Source organism: Pecten maximus, chromosome 17, assembly GCF_902652985.1.
Source record: "Pecten maximus chromosome 17, xPecMax1.1, whole genome shotgun sequence".
Classification (NCBI taxonomy): Eukaryota; Metazoa; Mollusca; class Bivalvia; order Pectinida; family Pectinidae; genus Pecten; species Pecten maximus.
In genome coordinates, this window is record NC_047031.1 from 5187866 (window position 1) to 5211037 (window position 23172).

Genomic DNA, 23172 nt, shown 5'->3' on the forward strand with positions numbered 1-23172 from the left:
ATTTGTTTTTTCTTATAGCGTCCATAGCAGCCGATACAAAAACAGCCGGAAAAGGCAAAGGCAAAGGGAAGGACAAAGGCAAAGGGCCTGCTGTACAGGAAGTAGAGGTGGGTATAGGGTAAGGTGGCTAGTGGGAACAGGGTAAAAGATGATACCATAGTTTTCAATGCCTCTTCTAAGGATCGAACCCTGAACCTCTGGTTTGATAATCTTATATGCTCAACCAACCAAGCTAAAGAGCAGATCTTTCTAGACGAGCGGTATATTGCGGCTAGTATATGCCAGGGCTACATACTCCTCATGCAGTGATGTTTGTGAAAGTACACTATAATGATCAGTACAGTATCATTTCCAAGTCTCTACATGTGTCCCTGCAATGAATTAAAGAGTTGGTCTTTATTTATTTTGTTGCCTGCACTCTTAAAGTCTGAACTGATATGGTCTCCAACATATTTTTTTTCTTTTTTTTCTCTCACTAATATGATTTAGTATCACACAGAACATTAAGTATAAGGATTTCATTGTTTGTATTATGTCAGGATGCTGGAGCCTCGGACTTTGTGAACCCTCTGACGGACGCTGCTGATTTTATTGATGGGCAACTCCTCGTGGCAGGGAACAGAGTCCTCATCAACCTCAATTTGTCTAGTAAGCAATCAGTTTCATCTTAATGGTGGTCACATCTCACTTAATAAAATATTAGAAATCTCTCAATCTGTCTAGTACATTGTATCTAATCAGTCTCCTCTTAATGATTGTCACCGGTCATGTAATAAATTGTCAGAAATCTCTCAAATTTCACACATATTTAAATACCTTATATGAAGGAACAGTTAAATGTTAATTATAAGAACAAGGATTGTCATTGGCTATCATTTTCTGTAACAGGGAACTCCATTGGTGAACATGGGCTGGCCGCTCTTTTGAAAGCGATGCAGTACCAGACAACTCTAACACACGACAGCAAAAGCAGCGGGACTGGCCTGATGAGAATAGGCGTCTATGTAAGTATTGATCTCAAACCGGTGTCATGGGGAATTTTCATCCCCGTGAAATACTCACCCAGGTAGGTATTTTATTGGGGTGAAAATTTTACATGACACCGGTGCATAGTGTTGTTATAGATTATCTGTGATCATTTAACTTTTTAGCTAAAAATCTTATTTATTAACTTCACAATTTCCCATAGAAAACAAAATTATATGACCATTGTATCAGTAAAATATTAAATGTATAGGTTTGTTGTCAAATGTTTGTATCACTAGCCCTCCACCTCTTGGTTGCAACTTCGAAACCCACGTGGGGCAGTTGCCAGGTACTGACCGTAGGCCAGAGGTTTTTTCTCTAGGTACTTTGGCTTTCCTCCACCTCCAAAACCTGGCACGTCCTTAAATGACCCTGGCTGTTAATAGGATGTTAAACAAAATAAACCAAAAATAAACCAAATAGTATACATTTCTATTTTTTTCTTGAGAAGAATGCATTTATGATATAATATTGACACATTGGTACTTGTTTCCACAGAAAAATAAAGTGTCGTCCGACAGTGAGGTGCTTGCAAAACTGACGGAGTTTATGATGCCGAAGGATCCGTTCTATAAACCACCACCACAGACTCCGGATGGCGACTCTTAACTCCTTAACATATTAACGTTGTGTAATGATAGATTTCCGTCCGTTCTTCAACTTCACCCATGAAATCAAGCATCATCTCTCATTTACATGTTTTAGATTTATACTTTGGACTTCTTATCTGTTTGTTTTGGCATTCTGTCCATCAAAAAAAATTTTATATGAGAATTAAAATGTCTATAATTTTGTGTGAAAAATTGATAAATGTCTGTCGTACATAACTAAATTTTTATTTTTTTATTTTTTTTTTTTCAAATGAGAGGCATTAAATAATAAAATATTTAAATATCTTTTGTCAAAATAAACTGATAAACAAACGCTTCTGTATTAGAGGTAAAAGTGAAGGAGTATATTTCATTTTGAGTTAATGTAGAGCATGAACAAGATTATTTTATAGTATACTTTCATGGAAATGTTGTCTGTATTTCTGTGAATTTTTATTCATCATTATGATGATATTTCTTCATGAGGAAACTTTTAAAGTTAGAAAATGGGTAAAATTTACCCAATGTTACTTAATCTAAATGATAGTTTGGTTTAGTGGAAATCAACTAAAACGTACTTGTTCTCCTTGACTCTACGATGAACACGCTAGGCCTATATGCATTTTTGGCCTGAACGACGAGGTTAGTCTAATTTTCGTGCATTCTTCCGGCTCTCTCCTGATTAATGCATCTGAACTGTTCAATCTGCCGGCAACCTGAACCCACGCTTGCCTATTTGCCGATGCCGACATTCCGTCCTTAAATCGTCCACGTATGACATGTTTTCTTTCACTTGTAAACATGTACTAGCCTCACCATCGCCAGACATTCGTCCTTTGTCAAGTTTGGTCATCTCGTCTTTTTTTGCTGTTGCCATTTCCGGATTCTGATCGTCTTGGAATGCCAGGAACGCCGGTGCCAAATTACACGTTTTACGAAAGACATCACGCAGCTACTTAACAACAACATAGCAACTACATGAAATACTTAAATATTCATACTTAGCTAAGTATGCACTAAGTAAATACTTAAGTCGTTTATGAATAGTACTTAAGTTCTAACTTAAGTTTTATTTAACTAAGTAAAATATTTATAGTTAAGTATAACTTAAGTCAAACATAAGTATTTAACTTAAGATTTTTTATGAATATGGGCCTTGGTCTTTATTTATTTTGTTGCCTGCACTCTTAAAGTCTGAACTGATATGGTCTCCAACATATTTTTTTTCTTTTTTTTCTCTCACTAATATGATTTAGTATCACACAGAACATTAAGTATAAGGATTTCATTGTTTGTGTTATGTCAGGATGCTGGAGCCTCGGACTTTGTGAACCCTCTGACGGACGCTGCTGATTTTATTGATGGGCAACTCCTCGTGGCAGGGAACAGAGTCCTCATCAACCTCAATTTGTCTAGTAAGCAATCAGTTTCATCTTAATGGTGGTCACATCTCACTTAATAAAATATTAGAAATCTCTCAATCTGTCTAGTACATTGTGGTCACCTCTCATTTAATAAAATATTAGAAATCTCTCAATCTGTCTAGTACATTGTATCTAATCAGTCTCCTCTTAATGATTGTCACCAGTCATGTAATAAATTGTCAGAAATCTCTCAAATTTCACACATATTTAAATACCTTATATGAAGGAACAGTTAAATGTTAATTATAAGAACAAGGATTGTCATTGGCTATCGTTTTCTGTAACAGGGAACTCCATTGGTGAACATGGGCTGGCCGCTCTATTGAAAGCGATGCAGTACCAGACAACTCTAACACACGACAGCAAAAGCAGCGGGACGGGCCTGATGAGAATAGGCGTCTATGTAAGTATTGATCTCAAACCGGTGTCATGGGGAATTTTTATCCCCGTGAAATACTCACCAAGGTAAGTATTTTATTGGGGTGAAAATTTTACATGACACCGGTGCATAGTGTTGTTATAGATTATCTGTGATCATTTAACTTTTTAGCTAAAAATCTTATTTATTAACTTCACAATTTCCCATAGAAAACAAAATTATATGACCATTGTATCAGTAAAATATTAAATGTATAGGTTTGTTGTCAAATGTTTGTATCACTAGCCCTCCACCTCTTGGTTGCAACTTCGAAACCCACATGGTGGCAGTAACCAGGTACTGACCGTAGTATAGGCCAGTGGTTTTTCTCCAGGTACTCTGGCTTTCCTCCACCTCCAAAACCTGGCATGTCCTTAAATGACCCTGGCTGTTAATAGGATGTTAAACAAAATAAACCAAAAATAAACCAAATAGTATACATTTCTATTTTTTTCTTGAGAAGAATGCATTTATGATATAATATTGACACATTGGTACTTGTTTCCACAGAAAAATAAAGTGTCGTCCGACAGTGAGGTGCTTGCAAAACTGACGGAGTTCATGATGCCGAAGGATCCGTTCTATAAACCGCCGCCACAGACTCCGGATGGCGACTCTTAACTCCTTAACATATTAACGTTGTGTAATGATAGATTTCCGTCCGTTTTTCAACTTCACCCATGAAATCAAGCATCATCTCTCATTTACATGTTTTAGATTTATACTTTGGACTTCTTATCTGTTTGTTATGGCATTCTGTCCATCAAAAAAAAAATTTATATGAGAATTAAAATGTCTATAATTTTGTGTGAAAAATTGATTAATGTCTGTCGTACATAACTAAATTTTTATTTTTTTATTTATTTTTTTTCAAATGAGAGGCATTGAATAATAAAATATTTAAATGTCAAAATAAACTGATAAACAAACGCTTCTGTATTAGAGGTAGTAGTGAAGGAGTATATTTCATTTTGTGTTAATGTAAACCATGAACAAGTTTATTTTAAAGTATACTTTCATGGAAATATTGTCTGTATTTCTGTGAATTTTTATTCATCATTATCATGATATTTCTTCATGAGGAAACTTTTAAAGTTAGAAAATGGGTAAAATTTACCCAATGTTACTTAATCTAAATGATAGTTTAAAGATAATTAATTTAATGAAAAACAAGGGGGAAAGCCAAAATGGTGAAAAAGATTCTTCAGAGTTATCTCCCTTTGTTTACTCTCGTTTTACCCTAACATTATGCATTAATATTATTTGTAAGATATATGATCAATATTATTTTTATTTTTTTTAACAAAACATTCTGTGATAAATATTTATATCTAATAAGTGTGTGTGGATGACGAGTGCTAGGAAATGTTCGATTACAAACATTTGAATTTCGAAGGAATGATACAGGATGCATTCCAATATAGATTTGTTTTACATGTATATGTATGTCATATTAAAAACTTGCAAAATCTAGACATTCCTCAGTTTGTCCAGTTTTACAGAGGAATGGTTATTAAATGGCGTCATCCTCAGATGATTTTCCTAGGTTTTGTTTACAAAGAACTTAATTAGGTGGAATTATATGTGTTTTTAATCAAACGCTATATTTGGAATGCTGTATTTTTGTTATGATATTGGTAAAACTCTGTACTGATGTTTATGATAATGCTGTTTGAACAAAATGTCATTGTTTTAATTGTGAATAAGACTTATTACAACTAAGTTAAGCAGTGTATTGGATTTGTTGATTTTTTATCGAAAGACAATTATATACTGCCGCATCATCTGTTTTGTGAAATTTTGTTTGGGGACTCGCTTACATGACGGTACATATCACAGACACACAAAACACGTCTTCACGTTCGTTTGAAGAATCATGTTATCTTACAAAGAGAGTTCCAATAAAGGGAAAGAACTCTTACAGTTTGAAATCCAAATTATCTCCCCTAGACTACATTGTATATGACTTTCCTGTTACAAGATATTATGTAAACTGGTCACACCCATACAACCATATACACAACACCGGGAGACATGGAACTCGACACCAAAGCTGGGACTACCCTGCAGATCACCGATACGCGAGAAAACAAGAAATATCTTTTAGAAATGATAAACGGCATAGTTTTAATGCTGGTGGTACAATCAGAGACCTAAATTAGTATATAGGTCTCTGGTACAATAATGACTGTGAAATAAATTGATAACAAAATTCTATCTGTTTGAATAATTTTTGGTGATAATAAAACTATTTGAATCGGGAATATAATTATATAAGTGTTTTATTTGAAAAGATACGTGTACATCCACTTGTTCAGTTTGCATTCAATCTTAACTTTGTTTCGTTTTTAACAACATTCTGCATTTTACATTTACCGCTATATCGACCAATCACATACTTCATCTTGACCAGTAACGCCACCTGTCGCGTCATATCCGGGGCCAAAAGAATAAACAGCAGAGAGTGGAGAAAGGAAAGCCTATTTTAGTCACCGTGGTATTTGTTTGAAAACACCTCCGACTTCTGACTGCTCGATGGTAGGGATCTCCTATTCCCTACCAGTGGCGTAGCTACTGTCAGATACGTATACGTCTCTGCTACTCTATATGCTAAAGAGGAAAAATTAGAGAATTGTACTGTAGCAATGCGTAACAACAGTGGAATTATCATGATGATTTGTGCAATTGCTAAACAAGGACACGCGCATACACCTTGGGGAACAGTCAATCGACACCTAGGGCTGTATACCTGTATCTGCACTGGGTGTTCATGGATGTTTTGTTTGTTCGTTTTTTGTTTAACGTCCTATTAACAGCCAGGGTCTTTTAAGGACGTGCCTGGTTTTGGAGGTGGAGGAAAGCCGGAGTAACCGGAGAAAAACCACCGGCCTACGGTCAGTACCTTTTAAGCTTACAACGTTCGTAAGAGGCGACTGAATTTTGAGTATTACTTTTTTTCTAATTAACTATTAATGTCTTGATTGACACAGCCTCATGGTCACTAAAATTGACCTTCAGTTTAGCGTTCGTTCCCGCGTGGAAGGTTCAACTGTCGTGTTCCCGGTAGGGAATGGTCTTTTTTTAAGATTGTTGGCTACCATGATCATAGAAGACGAGTACAAAGTCTAACTCAGAAATAGTTAAGATTTATATTACAACTTTTATCGGATGCTGTTTAGGTCATTGATTTTGAGGTATTTGAAAAGCTATGGCGTTCTCTCTTGGAATCTCTTGTCAACTACGGGGCAGGAATATAAGTGGGATATCAAAATGGACATGTGTAAATAGCATACAGAATAAGTATGTAGATTGTTTCTAGTATCGTCAAAAAACTCATCGAATACGTCGAGGCGAAAGAATTTATGTCGACACATCTCAAGCCAATACTGAATTGAAGTCCTACACCTTCCAACTACAGGACGCTTGAGAAAGTCGGTTAACTACAAACATTTACATGCTTCCGTCCTTACCGGAAACTCATGGAAGGGGAGATGTAACATCATAAACAATTTTAGTTTTGCTGATATGATAAATCGTCAACGCTCTGCAAAATACTGACATTTTGCCTTTTTTCAAATATCCACTCATTTTCTGAACGAAGAAGGAATTTCCATTGCAGCCATTATTTGAGACCAATCCGTCACCAAATTGATGCATCACTTTTTTTAACCAATCCGTTACATTTTCGTCTGAAATTTTGGGAGGCCAATCCGAAACGTAAACAAAATCATTTTCCTTTGTCTTAGTAAATATCATAGGACTGAGAATAAACATCGTGATTATGCCACCAGGAAATCTTTATGGCAATACGTTAAATTAATATGAGCATGAACTTGCAGCGAATCACGCTTCGATGCCGATTGTTACAATTCGGCCATCTTTGCGAACGATTTACAGTCGTTTATGAAAGAAATAGCAACCAATAAATGATGTAATATAAATTTTAACTATTTCTGAGTTAGACTTTGAACTTCTCTCCGTCAGGTTGTTCTTATAAATAAGTGATTTATTTACTTAAAGTACACGATTATTTCCGTAACCATGACGACCCGCCATCTTGAAAAAAACCTTCCCTATCGGGTACACGGCCTGTGGTTCCATTGACCAAGATATTTACCTGATTCTATGAAATGGTAGTTGTTACTGCTGCTTAACGTTCTTGAAGTTTTTGGTTCATCCTTCGTTAGTATAATATGCACAAAACAAACCTTCAACCCTTTGTCGGGTTTCATCGACGCCCCTTAACTTAAACATTTCTATAGGTATAGGACTAGAGGAAAAGATCTCCGTTAAGGAACCTTCCATAAGTTTTGTAAGGGTTTCCTATCGAAAATATTAAGTTAAGGAATATTGAAAAACCTGGGCCTGACAAACCAGTCTGTATTGTATCTCTTTAAATTTAAGAATGCTTTTCAGTGGTAATACATCTATCGAAAAAAAAGACAAAGAACAAAAAAAATAAAAAAAATAAAAAAAAATAAAAACACATAAATAAAATGAAATAGTTATAAGGGAAAAAAAACTGCTAACGACACTTATTACTATGGTGTTCCGTTACGGCCAAATTTCCAATATCGCTCCTTCGACCTAAACGGGAAGGAGCGAAAACACGATGTCTAAAGAGACAAGGAACGAAAATACGATGGCGAAGGAGCGATGGAACTTCGCTCCTTCGCTCCTTCGCCATCGTGTTATCGCTCCTTCGCCATCTTGCTTTCGCTTTTTCGCTCCTTAGCGTTTAGGGCGAAGAGCGATATTGGAAATTTTGCCCTAACGGAATATATTTCGGTTCTAGTTGAACACAATTTCGGTTTCGGTTGCCTAAACATGGAAAAGTCTGATTAACTTACGTCCAGTCATTGGTCATACAGTACAACAGGTGGTCTGGACAAGAGAATATCTACATTCAAACCTAATAGCAGTTCTTACTCATCAAAATGGAGATCACTACAAATAAAAACGATTTGCACGGATACCCTAGACTACCAGGCGAATACGATCAGGTGTTTGGAAAGATTAAGCGTCTTCGGAATCATCGACGGCACCGCCAGGTAAATCTATGTCAAATCCGTGATAAAATTCATGTGGTTCATGTAAGCCAGGGTATCATATCGGGTTTTATAGTTAAAGAGGCTTACCCGCAGACGGACCGGTAAACGGCACATCTTCGATCACTAAATAAACTTCAGTACACGTTTCTATGTGACAAAATTAGAGGCTTTCCGACTTCATTTCTTGAAAACAATTACAGAATATGTATTTAAAAGACGTTTTAAAACTCAACCTGAGAGGGAAATGTATGGAATATAACGGCAAATCTTCTTTGTAAATCGTCGCTGCCTTTGAAGTTATCACTGTGCGGCAACTGTGCACGTGCTTGTTTCTTTGATGTGTCAATCAAATTAGACTCCACTTTATAGCGGGGACTTATTGCGGGTTGCGATTAAATAAATAATATTTAAAAAATGAGGTTTTAATATCACTTTTCAGCGTTTTATAAGGAAAATAAAATGAAAAACTCAACAATTCCAACAATCTGTCATGTGTAAAAAATCTTTTTCTATTAGCCAATTTTTCTTATCTCTCTGCGGGCAAGCCTCTTTAATATATATATAAGATATCAATAACCAGGGTCATAATAAAGATCGGGGTCAAAGAGACACCACAAGCCAGGGCCATATGAGGACGGATCCAAGGAGACACAAACAGCCAAGATCATATGAGAACGGGTGTCAAGGAGACGCCAACAGTCAGGGTCATATGAGGATGGGGTCAAGGAGACACCAACAGCCAGGGAAAAAAATTGTCTTTTTTTTTTTTATATAGAAATTGCTTCAAGATGACGATGCTAATAATTCCACAATTTTCACTGTATGTGGATTTTCTTTTTCCCGAAGGATTGGAAAGACCGAATAAGAATTTATACGGTTTTTTTTTTCATATCTGTTAAACGATACACTACACAGGATTATGGTCAAGACATTCCATGGTCAAGACATTCCATGGTCAAGTAAGGTTCCCTTAGATAGATGTGTCGTGTCATTGAGGTACATTTTGTATGTAGTGAAGGAAGGAAGGAAGGAAGGAAGGAAGGAAGGAAGGAAGGACAGACGGACGGAAGGAAGGAAGGAAGGAAGGAAGGAAGGAAGGAAGGAAGGAAGGAAGGAAGGAAGGAAGGAAGGCAGGAAGGAAGGAAGGAAGGAAGACAGTGAAATACCCGTATGCTAATGTTCATTGTAGCAAATGTAGCATCATTTTAGTGCGAGTGAATTCTGTCATTGATGAATTGATGTATCTAGCTGGTTAATTGATACCAACAAATCATAAAAAGTAATAATTATAATTAATTTATTTGATCAAGCTCAACAAGCGTATAAATTAATACTCGGCTGTAAATATATATTTATATGTAAAGATAACAGCTATATGTACAAATATATACAGTCACGTGGTGGTTTCCGGAAGTGGTACACAGGATATGCGTGTCCAAGGGAGACCACTCGTTGCAACATCTATTCGAATTCACTGACGTACATGTAGATAGAGGGATATTGCACAATTATAGAGATAAACTATAATGTTGCCGTCACACAAAAAGTCATTCACTATGTTCTGATTTTTTGTGTGTATTTTTAGACACGCGATCTATGAATTATATCGCTGGATATGTTTGCTTCGCAAAAGCGTTCGATCTACATTTCACCGGAAATATAAAGTAAGCTCCCCCTGGGATATGTCATACTTTATAAAAGCATTTTCGTTCACAGTATATAGCACCAATTAATCTCGTCACACAGTTTATCACAAGTTTTAACTCTTGTAGAATTTACAAGTTTTCCTCTGGAAGAATAAACAGAGTTATTTCCCTTGGACTGTACGTACTTCCGCCATTTAGGATTTCGAAATGAATGATATTTGTCAAAAGTTTTTTTCATTCTGAAATTCCTTTTTCTTTCACCGAATAACTTTTTTCGTTCCTGATCGAGGTTATGACCTTGCTTTTTCCATTCTTTCCCACAAAACCAGTTGTTGGGCTCAGCGTTCCGTCAATCAGAAATCCTTCTTTCCGAGTCATGGTCTCCATGGATTTAGGAAGTTTGTCCGGGATTCTTTCCCAGGATTTAGTCTAGCAATGCTTCCTTTGTCCTGAGGTAAATTTTTGTACTGGGTTGCCTCCCTTAATTGTTCGCACAGGCCCGACAGGAATAGGCACAGAGTTGTTTCTCTTGAATACGAGTAGACGTGGAGTTCTCCTCGTTGGAGTCCTACAGACACTTTTCTTCGGTTAACTTTGTTTCAGCAAAGTTTGCCTTATATCTGAAAAATATAAACATATTTTAAGTTTCATTTACAAGACGACTATGTCAGGCAACACCAACTCCAACCCGTTTAACCTCGACATAGATAGATAAATCATACAATGTGTATAACCTCGACATAGATAGATAAATCATACCATGTGTATAACCTCGACATAGATAGATAAATCATACCATGTGTATACATATGTCGCTTTGTAGCACAATGAAGACCCTCGTTACTCCGGACAAAAATCGTCCGGATTAAAGAATTCCAATCTATCTATATATATACGATTAGATTGTGTTCTGTATTAGATTAAAAACTTCTTTATCTCGAATAAAATATACGAAAACACCCTTTTTCCCATGCTTATCAGTAACGCATTGTACCCATTCTAAGACACTGTTGGATATGAACTTCGATGTCTCGAAATCGTAATAAGTCTATATGCTAAAAACTGTTGGATTTAACTTCGATGTCTTGAATACATAGTAACAATTGTCACACACTAGCTTATATAAACTTCGATATCACGAATAACTATTTGAACACGTCACACCCTTTCTTATATAAACTTCAATGTCTCGAAATCCTAATTACACATATAATACCGTAACTGATATGAACTTCTGTAACTCGAAAACTTATTAAACATGTAAACAACTGTAACTCGAAAACTTATTAAACATGTAAACAACTAACTGATGCCAGCTTCTGTTACCAGGATTTCTAAAAACGTTTGCTATATACTTCCTGATATAAACTTCTGTATCCCGAATACCTAGCCTACGGACAATATACTGAATAAATGTCCTTCATAGCGTCCTTATCACAATACACTATAGCTATATACTTAAAACTTTTGGATATGAACTTCGGTGTCTCGAATACCTAGTTACAAATGTCATACACTAACTCATATAAACTTCGATATCACGAATAACTATTCAAACACGTCATACCCTTTCTTATATAAACTTCGATGTCTCGAATACTTCATCTCTCATGTTAAAAACAAGTGGATATGCATTTTTTTTATCTCGAATCTCGAATTACAAATTGAACAAGTTCTTCGTTAGTGGATATCAAATTCTGTAACTCGAATTACCATTACCCGTGCTATGTATAACCTTTATGAACTTCAGTATCTCGAACACATAAATTTCTGGTCGTTGATATCGGATATGAAATTAGATATATCGAATACTTCATTAAACACATTCTACACTGATTTTCTTATAGCTTACTTGTTGTTGTAGCATTGCTTAAACAAAGGGTTGAGTTCAGTAACACGTTTGTCCAGCAGTCCGTCCGATCGTCTGTCCAGATGTCCGTCCGACCGCCCGTCTGATATAGATCCATTAGTATGGGAAGACTTGAGGGATTGAGTCGACCTGTGAAATCATCGTGAAGCTATCTATAGCGTTGTTGGAAAGAATTTGCTGTTTCCCTTATATGTTGGACGAATTTTCAAACAAAATTACAGAATTTCTATAAGCACAATTGGCGGTACGAATTCAGTTTTGTGTACCTTTTACTGAATAATATGTACAAATGTATTATGTAATCTATACACATGACAACCACACCAATGTCCTCAGACAAAATATCATAGTTGTTGAAAACGTATTTAAATAGCCTAACAACAAATCAAAAATAAGATTTGTAAGTTGATGAAAACGAATTTGAAAAATCTAAATATGATGTTAAAAACAAGTACAGATATCGAAATAAACGAAGTCATCCGACAATTACCGAAAGTTACCGAAAGTTACCGAAAGTTATCGAAAGTAACCGGAAGTAAACGAAAGTATTAATTGAACACAACTAACACAGCTAACCAACAGCGTAACCTTCAACAACCAATAGAATAATCTAATGATAAAACTTACGCTCTGTCGTCGAAAATATCCGAACCTCGTTCAGTGTCCGGTCCCGATTTTAGAAAGCTGTTTCCGCTATATTCGATAAACCTGTAAAAAGATAACGTCAATTATTGCAGGCGCAAGTAACGATAAAATATTTTCCCACCAACATTTTATTCAAGTTTTTCGACCGTTAAAGTGATTTCATTGTGGTTAAAAGATTTTTTTTTCTTCAAAATTTGAAATATTTTGTCACGGAAGGAAAATATCAAAATCAAATGAAGGAAGTATGACACTCTTCGCCTATGTGAAAATACATTCGTGCATTAGTAAAATACATCAGTCAACCGGGCATGCGCACTTACGTTTTACAAGACAATGCTGTCATTATGCTAGCATTGACGTTGAGACCTTCGGAGGAGTGTGATCGGGACAAACAACCACTGAAAAAAATTCAATAAATAAATCAATACGGCCGACCAAATCAGCTAAAGTGATCGGGACAGTCAACCACAGTAAAATGTGAAAAGGACACATGAACACAATGAAATATACCTCTAAATCGTGTCGCTCATTTACCAGACAGTTTAACAATGAAATAATAAATAAATAAATAAATAGATAAATAAATACGGCCGTCCAAATCAGCTGAAGTGAAAGCAAGCTTTAAAAAGATAAGTGACTTATCCTGTTAATCTTAATTAATATACAATCAACAAGTTATAAACAGCATATATTATGCGCATTGAGGAAATGTTAATGAAAAAAGGACCAAAGCATTTAACTTTAAAAAGGCCATCCACAATGACCCGCTGAGGCCTGACGCCATTCCCGCCCAGTGATTCATTGTCTATCAAAAAAAGCTTGAGTGGCGAAACATGTGGACCCGCGGCGCATGCGCGACACATCTGCGGGAGAGTTTGATGCATGTTGATCGATTTGATCGTCGCCAGGTGTACAAAAGGTAAAAGCTAGTTACAGCGGGAGTATGGGGCAAAATGACTTCAGATTATACAGCTCAAATAAAATAGGATAATAATATACAATATTGACCGAGGATGGGGTTTGATGTACTTTAATGTAATATTACACCACAGAGATGACACACCTTACTGTGTTAGGGATCAAAACTAACAATGCTATATGGCTTTGTTGACAAATCTGTAACCAGCTTGATTGGATTTTGTACTTTTTATTTACTCACTCGCTCACTCACTCGCTCACTCACTCACTCACTCACTCACTCACTCACTCACTCACTCACTCTTTTTTATTATTTATGTATTTTTTATTCTCTATTTATTTATTGACTTAATATCATGATCATGATCATGACCCTCATCATGATCATGATCATGACCCTCATCATGATCATGATCATGATCATCATCATGATCATCATCATCATCATCGTCTGTTGTTTCAATTCTTACCTATCCCCAGGTAGACACACAGGTAAGGATAACGTAGATCCCATCAAATTCCCAAACGAGGCTTCCTTCCACAGCGCCATCTGGTGACTGTCTGAGGAGTAGTACGTACTTTTTGTGTGGTTACTGGACGTTTCCGACCAGTCGGACTGTGTCGAGGATTGCGATTGGTCAGACTGTGACGATGACTGTGATTGGTCAGAATCCATAGCTAGTGTATATGGCGCATATAAGCTGTTTGGAAAAAAATATAGAGTTATATACATATAATATTTGTAAAAAAAAAAAGAGAAAAAGATTCGAACACAGAACACAAAGTTTCAGACCCACACACGTTTGCTGTTCCATATATATCGTGTGCGAAGTATTTCTTTGTGCGAAGCGTTTGTTTTGTATTCCCGTCAATTTTGCGTTAAAGATGGAACAGAAAATGATAACGGGACTATTTACCTTATTTAAGGTGTTTTTATGTCGATAAAAATACGCATTGAATTATGAACAACGAATCGAAAGGGAAGTTTTAATGAACCATATACTGTATAGTTAATGATATTCGCGGGAAATTCATTTCCCCTTTATTTGCGGTCATTATATAGCGCGAAAATAAATACCCAAAATAAATACCCAGTGAATATTTTAGAATTCCATGATATTTGCAAAGCGTCGTTTCGCGAATTCTAATACCAACAAACTAGGTTTGACTGGCATTACCGCGAGACATAAGCTCCGTGAAAATGAACAACTCTACAGTAACATGAATAAAGTAAATCTTACTACATCTATTTGATTAATACAATAATTTCCAACAGGTGCTTCCTTGCTCTGAGGACGATATAACTTAGATAAAGGAGTTTGCGGACCACACTACAAACGGGATCGTTATAGAGCAATGTATGGTTAGTTGTTAACTAATTTAATCTTGCTTGTAACAAGCGTTTCATTGGCTTAAAATAACATTATCAACACTTGGCGTAAAAAATGACGTCATCGTTTGTAACGCGGCCTTTGATTGACTCATATACACAATTCTAAAAAAAAAAGAGTTCGCCAATAAATGAGGATTTACACAAAGATTGTAAAAGGTAAATTAAATTATAAGGATTAACTTGAATATATATTTTATGTTATGGAGCTATAACACTTAAAACCGGATTGTACTCTCTTCACTTCGCGGTCTATATAAATGAATAATGGAGTTGAATTGAACTCACCCTACAAACTCGATCATTCAAAGGCATTGCGTAGTAAGTTGCGTGGCCTCGCAGTTTAAATAGAGCACACTCTGTTTTTTGGTTTTGTTTCTTTTTTGTTTTGTTATAGCTTCATAACATAAAAATATACTTAAGTTAATTCTTCAATAATCCGTTTTGCTCTTTTTAACCAATCAAAAATGCTGTAACATCTACGACATAATCACAAACACAATTATACTAGGTAGCATGGTTAGCTGTCGTTTAATAATCTGTGGTTGTTAACCAATGAAAAATGTTGTTACATCTACGACATAATCACAAACACAATTATAACAGGGAGCATGATTAGCCGTCGTTTAATAACCTGTGGTTGTCAACCAATGAAAAATGTTGTTACAACTATAGTAAATATATAGATAACAAGGATGATTCTTTTTGAAATGTGATGACATTACCGTACCTACCTTCCATCTGTCTTCTTCTCATCATACAGATCCTCGGTTTGGATTTCTGTGTTTTGTTTTTTCGCTCTTCGTCTAATTCTGAAGATTGGCATTGCAAACCTAAGAACAATAGCTAATATCGCCAGAAAGCCTACTGTTATGGCCGCTCCCATTATAACCTGGTCCTGAATCGAAAGCGAATCGTCAGTTCTGTCTAAAACCGGAAATGTATCTAACGTGTCTGAGAAGTTTGTTAGTTTTGTACTTCCGGTTGATAACTGCACTGTCCGGTTTGTGTGGCGTTCCTTGAGGTTACCTTGTATAAGAGGAGGTATATTCGTTGTCGTGAGCGCTGATGAATCATCGGTAACATTAAATGTACTTATCAACTCAGTAACAGTTCCATCCCTGATCGTCTGTTGGATGACGGAAGCCAAGGATTCTTCCGGTAGAGACTCCATACTCTGTAACAAACAAAACACAACTGTAGCAACACACCTCTATACTGGTCAGTTGATGACGAATTTGTGACTATAAATTCCGGAATTATTGGTCCGGAGCCCGGTTAATTTTAGTTTGCTAACTTCCTGTTGAGAATGGAGGAAATTCGAAAAAAAAAAAAACAAAAAAACTCTACAATTACAAAACACCTCTCACAACCAAGCAAGGTCCTCCAAACATATGATTCAACAACATGAATTTACGATGATTCAGGCTTTTCATCTTTCAGTAATTTTGGCTAAATGGTTCCAGGTCAGCTCTTGAGCAGAATTAAGTTGTTAACCTCACTAAACCATTTCTGTAAACGAATACGAATGATTCTACATTGTCGTTTCCGACATCTCAAAAGTCTCACGGACAGAGACCGTCGGACTATTGACACAGAGAATCTCGTTTCGACTCTAAAAATAGCAACCAATCAAATACCTCAACACATATCAAACTTCGGAGCTCTTGTGCGAAACATTTTGGGGATCCCCGTCTTTGGCGTTGCCACCAAAACATGCAATTTAAGTGCTACTAATGGTCTATGCATTTATCGGACACTTTTATTTGTTTGTTTGCGTTTTACGGCCCATCGACAACTAGGGTCATTTAGGGCCAAACAATAATATCGTTTTGATTTTATATGTTAAAATAAGATAAAATTGGTCATTTTAAAAAACATTCGTATTGTATATTTAGATAATTATGATAAAAATGATTATTGCTTAAAAATGGTAATATATATATATATATATACGAATAGATTTTGTGAACTTTGTAATATATAATATATTGAATATAAATAGAATGTCAAAGGGAGTAACGTTAAAGACATCAGAGTCTATAGAATAGATCGATTTCTTTCAGGTAGCTAAATATCGTTTTCGAATCCACGGAACTGAAAAGGGTTATCATATCCAGGACTCGAAAGTATTCATCACAAATATCTGACAAACCTACATCTTTATTTTGTTTTCATTAAAGAAGACATCTGAGTTTTTAGTCTTTAAAACTTTGTATTTAAATCAGTTCTCTCACTATCGAAATGTAACCTGGAGAGGCAGCCGTCAGTCGGAACCGAAACCCCCAAGAAAGCAGTCTTCTGATTGGTCCAAAAAATGTACGAATCGTGCCACGGCCTCTGGATATGAATTCGTGGGTTTTACATGTATACGGCAATATGTAGAGGGTAAATGTCATTAACGGCAATATGTAGAGGGTAAATGTCGTTAACGGCAATATGTAGAGGGTAAATGTCGTTAACGGCAATATGTAGAGGGTAAATGTCATTAACGGCAATATGTAGAGGGTAAATGTCGTTAACGGCAATATGTAGAGGGTAAATGTCATTAACGGCAATATGTAGAGGGTAAATGTCATTAACGGCAATATGTAGAGGGTAAATGTCATTAACGGCAATATGTAGAGGGTAAATGTCATTAACTGAATTCTATTTGATGTAGTTTAATTTCGCTATCTCAGACTATGATGTTTAACTCAAACAAAATATTCAGTTTTGAGAGTAGAACAAATAAATAAAATAAACTCGGTTATCTCGAATAATTTTTTTTTTCATGACCATTGACTTCGAGAAAACGATGTTTGTATGCATATACTTGGGTATTTTGTTTTTCTGAACTCAATATAAAAATATTTAAAGCTTATATAGCAATCATAGTTATGCAAATACGTGTCATACCACGGCCGTAACTATCTGTATTTTAGTATAATATTTACGAGTTTGACCTTCACGATAAATGACCTAACTAGTTATAAAACACTAGCTATGTACATAATATTTACTGAATTCGTATTTCTTGGGTTCATTAGTATTGTCAATGAGTTTTTATTACAGGTGGGCTGAGGTGTCTAAAATGTATGTTACACTATACACGTTTTATATATAGCTTACATGTACACGTGAAAACACACATGTGTACAGTTGAGAAAAAAATCACAGTTAAGAAAAATATCTACAGATGTTGAAGTCACAGTTGTGTACAAGTGATAAAAATACAGGCCTGTACACATGAAAACACACATGTGTACAGTTGAAAAAAGTACATTTTAAAATAAATATCTACAGGTGATGAAGTTATAGTTGTGTGCAAGCGATAAAATACAGGCGTGTGCACGTAAAGTGAAAACACACGTGTACAGTTGAAAAAAATCACATTAAAATTCATCTACACGTGATGAAATAACAGTTGTGTACACATGATAAAATACAAGCGTAAACACGTGAAAACACACACGTGTACAGTTGAGAAATAAATCACAGGTAAAACAAAATATCTACACGTGATGAAATACACTGTACCAGTTTTGTACAGGTGTTAAAAACACATGTATGTACATGTGAAAACACGTGTACATGTGTACAAGAGTGTATATGTGATACATTGCAGGTGTATACTTATGTACAGGTGAACAATACAGGTACATATACAAAAAATATGTATTTACATGTGAAAAAACATCTGAAATAAAATACAGGTGGGTATAATAAATTGTGATACAGTTGTATGTTACACATTTTGTATGTATGCACACACGTGTGTATTACACAGGTATGTTTAGATATGTAAAAGTTAATGAAAGGCGTTACTGCCCAGTTAACGTCTTATAAACACATCCAGAGAATGCTATAATGCATGTTTTATGCAACACAAGAAATGATGAATTGGTGTGAAATGCAGACTTCCGACTTGTAATAGACATCTAAATTGCCCCGCCCGACCGTAAAACTCGCAGAAAACGGGGCAAACTGTTTTCAAGTTGATCTTATTTACAAAGATTCTGAGAAATATCAGTCAAAAAGTGTGACTGGAATGTCACGCATTCTCAATCAAAGTAACATCATGTAAAATGCATAAGAAAAACTCGTAAACTTTGTTATACATCATAAACTTAGTGTCGTTAGTGATAAATAATGTGTATATTAATACTCCTTTCGTTGTACCTGTAATATTTCCAGGTAGATAGTTTCCACAGTTACAGACTTACATCAACGAGTAATTTATCAAATCTCAAACTTTACTATCAAACTTAATGCAAAATATTTTGTACACACGTTTCGCCTCTTTGAAGAAGCTTGATATCTTCTCGCGGACCACAGGGGCTTGAGAGGAATTCTGAACCCTCAGTCCATAACAGTATGTATCATTTAAGCAGTGAACAGTGGTTTTAATGTTGTTATAGTCGATATGGCAGCAAGATGTATGGTGGGCAAATGACATGGGAACATGCTACATTTGCCCACCATACATCTTGCTGCCATATCGACTATAACAACATTAAAACCACTGTTCAATACTTATATTTACATTGTCTTACCATTTTCGTCATCTTGGAAAAAAATAAACCAAAACAAAAAAATCCCGCCTTTTTTAATGTCACATGACCCCCCGCCTGGGTGTTATAGCCTGAGACACTGGGTGTTATAGGCGTATGGTGGCAACTACCTCTTAGCATTGTGTCAATGGGGAAATGTGGAGCAAATGTAAATATATATATATAGACCATGGACTGGGAATCCATGTCAAGTCCCTATGTCACAGACAAGGCATCCTCGCAAAAATTGCATATTCTCCAGTTGGCTAATGAATGGGAATATTTTACAGGGAATATATCAAAGCTCTAGGCGGAGGGGGCACCCTGGTAGCATATTTAGACACACATACCGCCTCTTGGTCTCCAACAAACCTGTTTATGTCAAAAAGCAGGTCTTCAACAAAACAGCTCTTTTGCATAAACAATTGCAACTTGGCGTTGGCTTTTTTTGGAATTGTTTATGTACATTTAAAACAATGACGTTATTTAAACGTGCTGCATCTCATAACAAAGAGTAATTCTGATTGACATAATCAAAACGAGGCTATTATATCATAAAATCTCTGAATCTCCCCTTCAAACGTGACATACTTTACACCAATACCTGTCTCCATAATTTAAATATTTTACACTATTACATGTACCACCTTCCAAGAGTTACATACTTAACACTATTACCAGCCTCCAAATGTTACATACTTTACACTATTACCACCCTCCAAATGTTACATACTTTACACTATTACCACCCTCCAAATGTTACATACTTTACACTATTACCACCCTCCAAATGTTACATACTTTACACTATTACCACCCTCCAAATGTTGCATACATTACACTATTACCACCCTCCAATAGTTACATATTTTACACTATTACCACCCTCCAAATGTTTCATACTTTACCCTATTACCACCTCCCAAAACTGCCATACTTTACACTATTACCACCCTCAAAATGTTACATACTTTACACTATTACCACCCTCCAAATGTTACATACTTTACACTTTTACCACCATCCAAAAGTCACATACTTTACACTATTACCACCCTCCAATAGTTACATATTTTACACTATTACCTCCCTCCAAAAATTTCATACTTTACACTATTACCACCCTCCAAATGTTACATACTTTACACTTTTACCACCCTCTAAACGTTACACGCTTTACACTATTACCAGCCTCCAAATGTTTCATACTTTACCCTATTACCACCTCCCAAAACTGCCATACTTTACACTATTACCACCCTCAAAATGTTACATACTTTACACTATTACCACCCTCCAAATGTTACATACTTTACACTTTTACCACCATCCAAAAGTCACATACTTTACACTATTACCACCCTCCAATAGTTACATACTTTACACTATTACCACCCTCCAAAAGTTACATACTTTACACTATTACTACCCTCCTATAGTTACATACTTTACACTATTACCACCCTCCAATAGTTACATACTTTACACTATTACCACCCTCCAAATGTTACATACTTTACACTTTTACCACCCTCTAAACGTTACATACTTTACACTATTACCACCCTCCAAATGTTACATACTTTACACTATTACCACCCTCTAAACGTTACACGTTTTACACTATTACCACCCTCCAAAAGTTACATCGTGGCATGGTGATGACTTTGAAATGTGACTTTATTTTCATGCACGAGCTTAGTTCTTATTATGAGAATAGGACTTATCTTGGACTGCATGGATATAGATTTGTCTGGTGAGCGTCGTCGATGAAGAAGACGCTTACTCTCGGGAAACGCATGGTCCCGAAACGCCTGGTCTTTTTCCCTGCAATGTTTCTAATGGTCTCCGTACAAAACTATATGTTGTTCGCATTTTGTCCTCGTTCTATCGAGCTTAATTCAGAATTAAGGTTTCGATTGAGATGTTAGTAAAATGCTATATAGATCTTATTCATCACTTATGACTTTGTACATAATAAAACCGAACCGTTTACATTACATGGTCCACAAATATCATATTAAATGCAGTTTTCTTTTTTTCAAAATAGATTTCCCCCCACAAATTGCGTGACAAAAGAGGATTAGAAAAGTCCGACTTACGTAAACTTCAGAATTACCTTGTGATGCAAAATCCATGCATATATGGATGGAATTTCGGAGCTAAGGTTAATTTAACCGTCAGACAACAGCTTGAATTGAACTTTGAATGTTTAGATGGCAACGTTGATAGTTGTCCCGCCCCTGTTTTTAGATACTTGTCATCTCTGACCCTATACTTTCAGTAAACAAGCTTGGTAATTTAGATCTACATTATACAACGGCTGTAATCCTAGTCACGAATATGATTTACTCATATGTAAACATACTAGTTACATCATAATTTTAGAAGCTGTCAAAACAAGCGTGTGTGTGAGTGAGAGGGGCGGTTCACCGTTTCACACCTGTCTGGCTTTTTTACGACCGCTTAATGTCAAAGAACGCTTTGGTTGACGATTGCCACGCGAGCAACAAATTTACTCCAAAGATGTTGATCTTGTTCACAGAAACACAACGGAATGTTCGACATGTTGAAAAAAAGCTTGAACAGAACACCGGTATGACAAACGCGCGGAAAACATGATGTGTGTGTGTGGTCGGATTTTAAACATGAAGACCAGCCACGAAACTGGCATTTGCAGACAGAGTAGCTCAGCGATTTTGATATTGTCTTATTCATTTGGTTTTCTAAAATAATTCTTAAATATTTATGCCTAGTTTGCGCTTCTTCTTTTAACACCACCACGTGCTTCGCTTTCGACCCTTGAACATTCCATGTCCAGTTTGTAACTTTCGTTCGACACTGCCATTTTAAGGCCTATTCATTCTAAGGACAGATAAATTGAAGGAGTGTTCACAAGACACACACATTATTAGCACATTTCAGAACAAACTGGATTAAGATAGAACTGAGCCAAAAATGAACTCAGCTCTGCTCTCCTTCCAGGACAGGTCAGTGTTGCTAAGAGCCTAAATGTTAACAGCCAGGATGTGGCAGAAAATAAATCAAAAGGGTCAAAAAAGAATTTTCAAAATCCGGATAGAAAAGTACAAAAAAAACCCAACATATTCCAATAAATAGTAATTAGCATTCCTGAAATTAAATATGCAAAATATATCACTTGATTATCATAATTATGTAAATACTTTCGAAGAAGAAACATTTAGTAATGTTTCAGGAAACATATTTATATAGGTTTAACAACTTTCTGTATCCATTTTTGTGATATTAGATTCGTTGTATATTGTAACTTAAAGTTTAGTATATAAGTAAGAGTATACTATTGTTTGACTACGACAAAGCAGCCCGTCTACAGGTAAAGCTTACCTGTGTTTTGTAGTATAATCCGTACGACTGTCTCACCTGTACGCTTATGGAATGGTGAATTAAATCAGCGCCTGTTGTTTTCACATGGGATACACCTCTACAACTATGACGTCACAATTGCGGTTTTAAATATAGAAACAGGAATCCTCCCCCACAATTAAACATGTATGTTTCCGGAGGCCCCATAAGGTTTAAAGAAGAATGGTATAGGAATTGAATATGTATAACGACATGCTGTTGTCCATTTGTGATTAGTACAGTCATTTGTGCCGATCTCCAGTGACCTTGACCTCCTT

At 35.9% G+C, this 23172-nt stretch overlaps 2 protein-coding genes across 10 annotated transcripts in view; one reads left to right on the forward strand and one right to left on the reverse strand.

Annotated features, from left to right (window-relative positions):
* LOC117315948 (leucine-rich repeat-containing protein 71-like) overlaps positions 1-2137 on the forward strand; it is a 55620-nt gene extending 53483 nt beyond the window's left edge. For 4 of the 9 annotated variants that reach the window (XM_033870386.1, XM_033870390.1, XM_033870389.1 and 1 more), the window contains 4 exons: positions 19-107; positions 540-648; positions 889-1004; positions 1525-2136. In XM_033870386.1, coding sequence (XP_033726277.1) covers positions 19-107; positions 540-648; positions 889-1004; positions 1525-1635 — 425 coding nt within the window. In that variant the 3' untranslated portion in view covers positions 1636-2136. Of the gene's footprint in view, positions 1-18; positions 108-539; positions 649-888; positions 1005-1524 lie in introns of all 9 variants that reach the window. The other 5 variants (XM_033870383.1, XM_033870385.1, XM_033870382.1 and 2 more) reach the window with 2 other exon arrangements.
* Positions 2138-9789: 7652 nt separating this feature from the next.
* On the reverse strand, positions 9790-22912 carry LOC117315950. The gene is made up of 7 exons (XM_033870391.1): positions 22877-22912; positions 15713-16155; positions 14059-14289; positions 12991-13068; positions 12653-12733; positions 12008-12154; positions 9790-10775 (listed from the first exon to the last, which is right to left on the reverse strand). The coding sequence occupies exons 2-7, from the start codon at positions 16150-16152 to the stop codon at positions 10724-10726; spliced, it is 1029 nt and encodes a 342-aa protein (XP_033726282.1). The 5' UTR covers positions 16153-16155; positions 22877-22912; the 3' UTR covers positions 9790-10723.
* Positions 22913-23172: the final 260 nt, after the last annotated feature.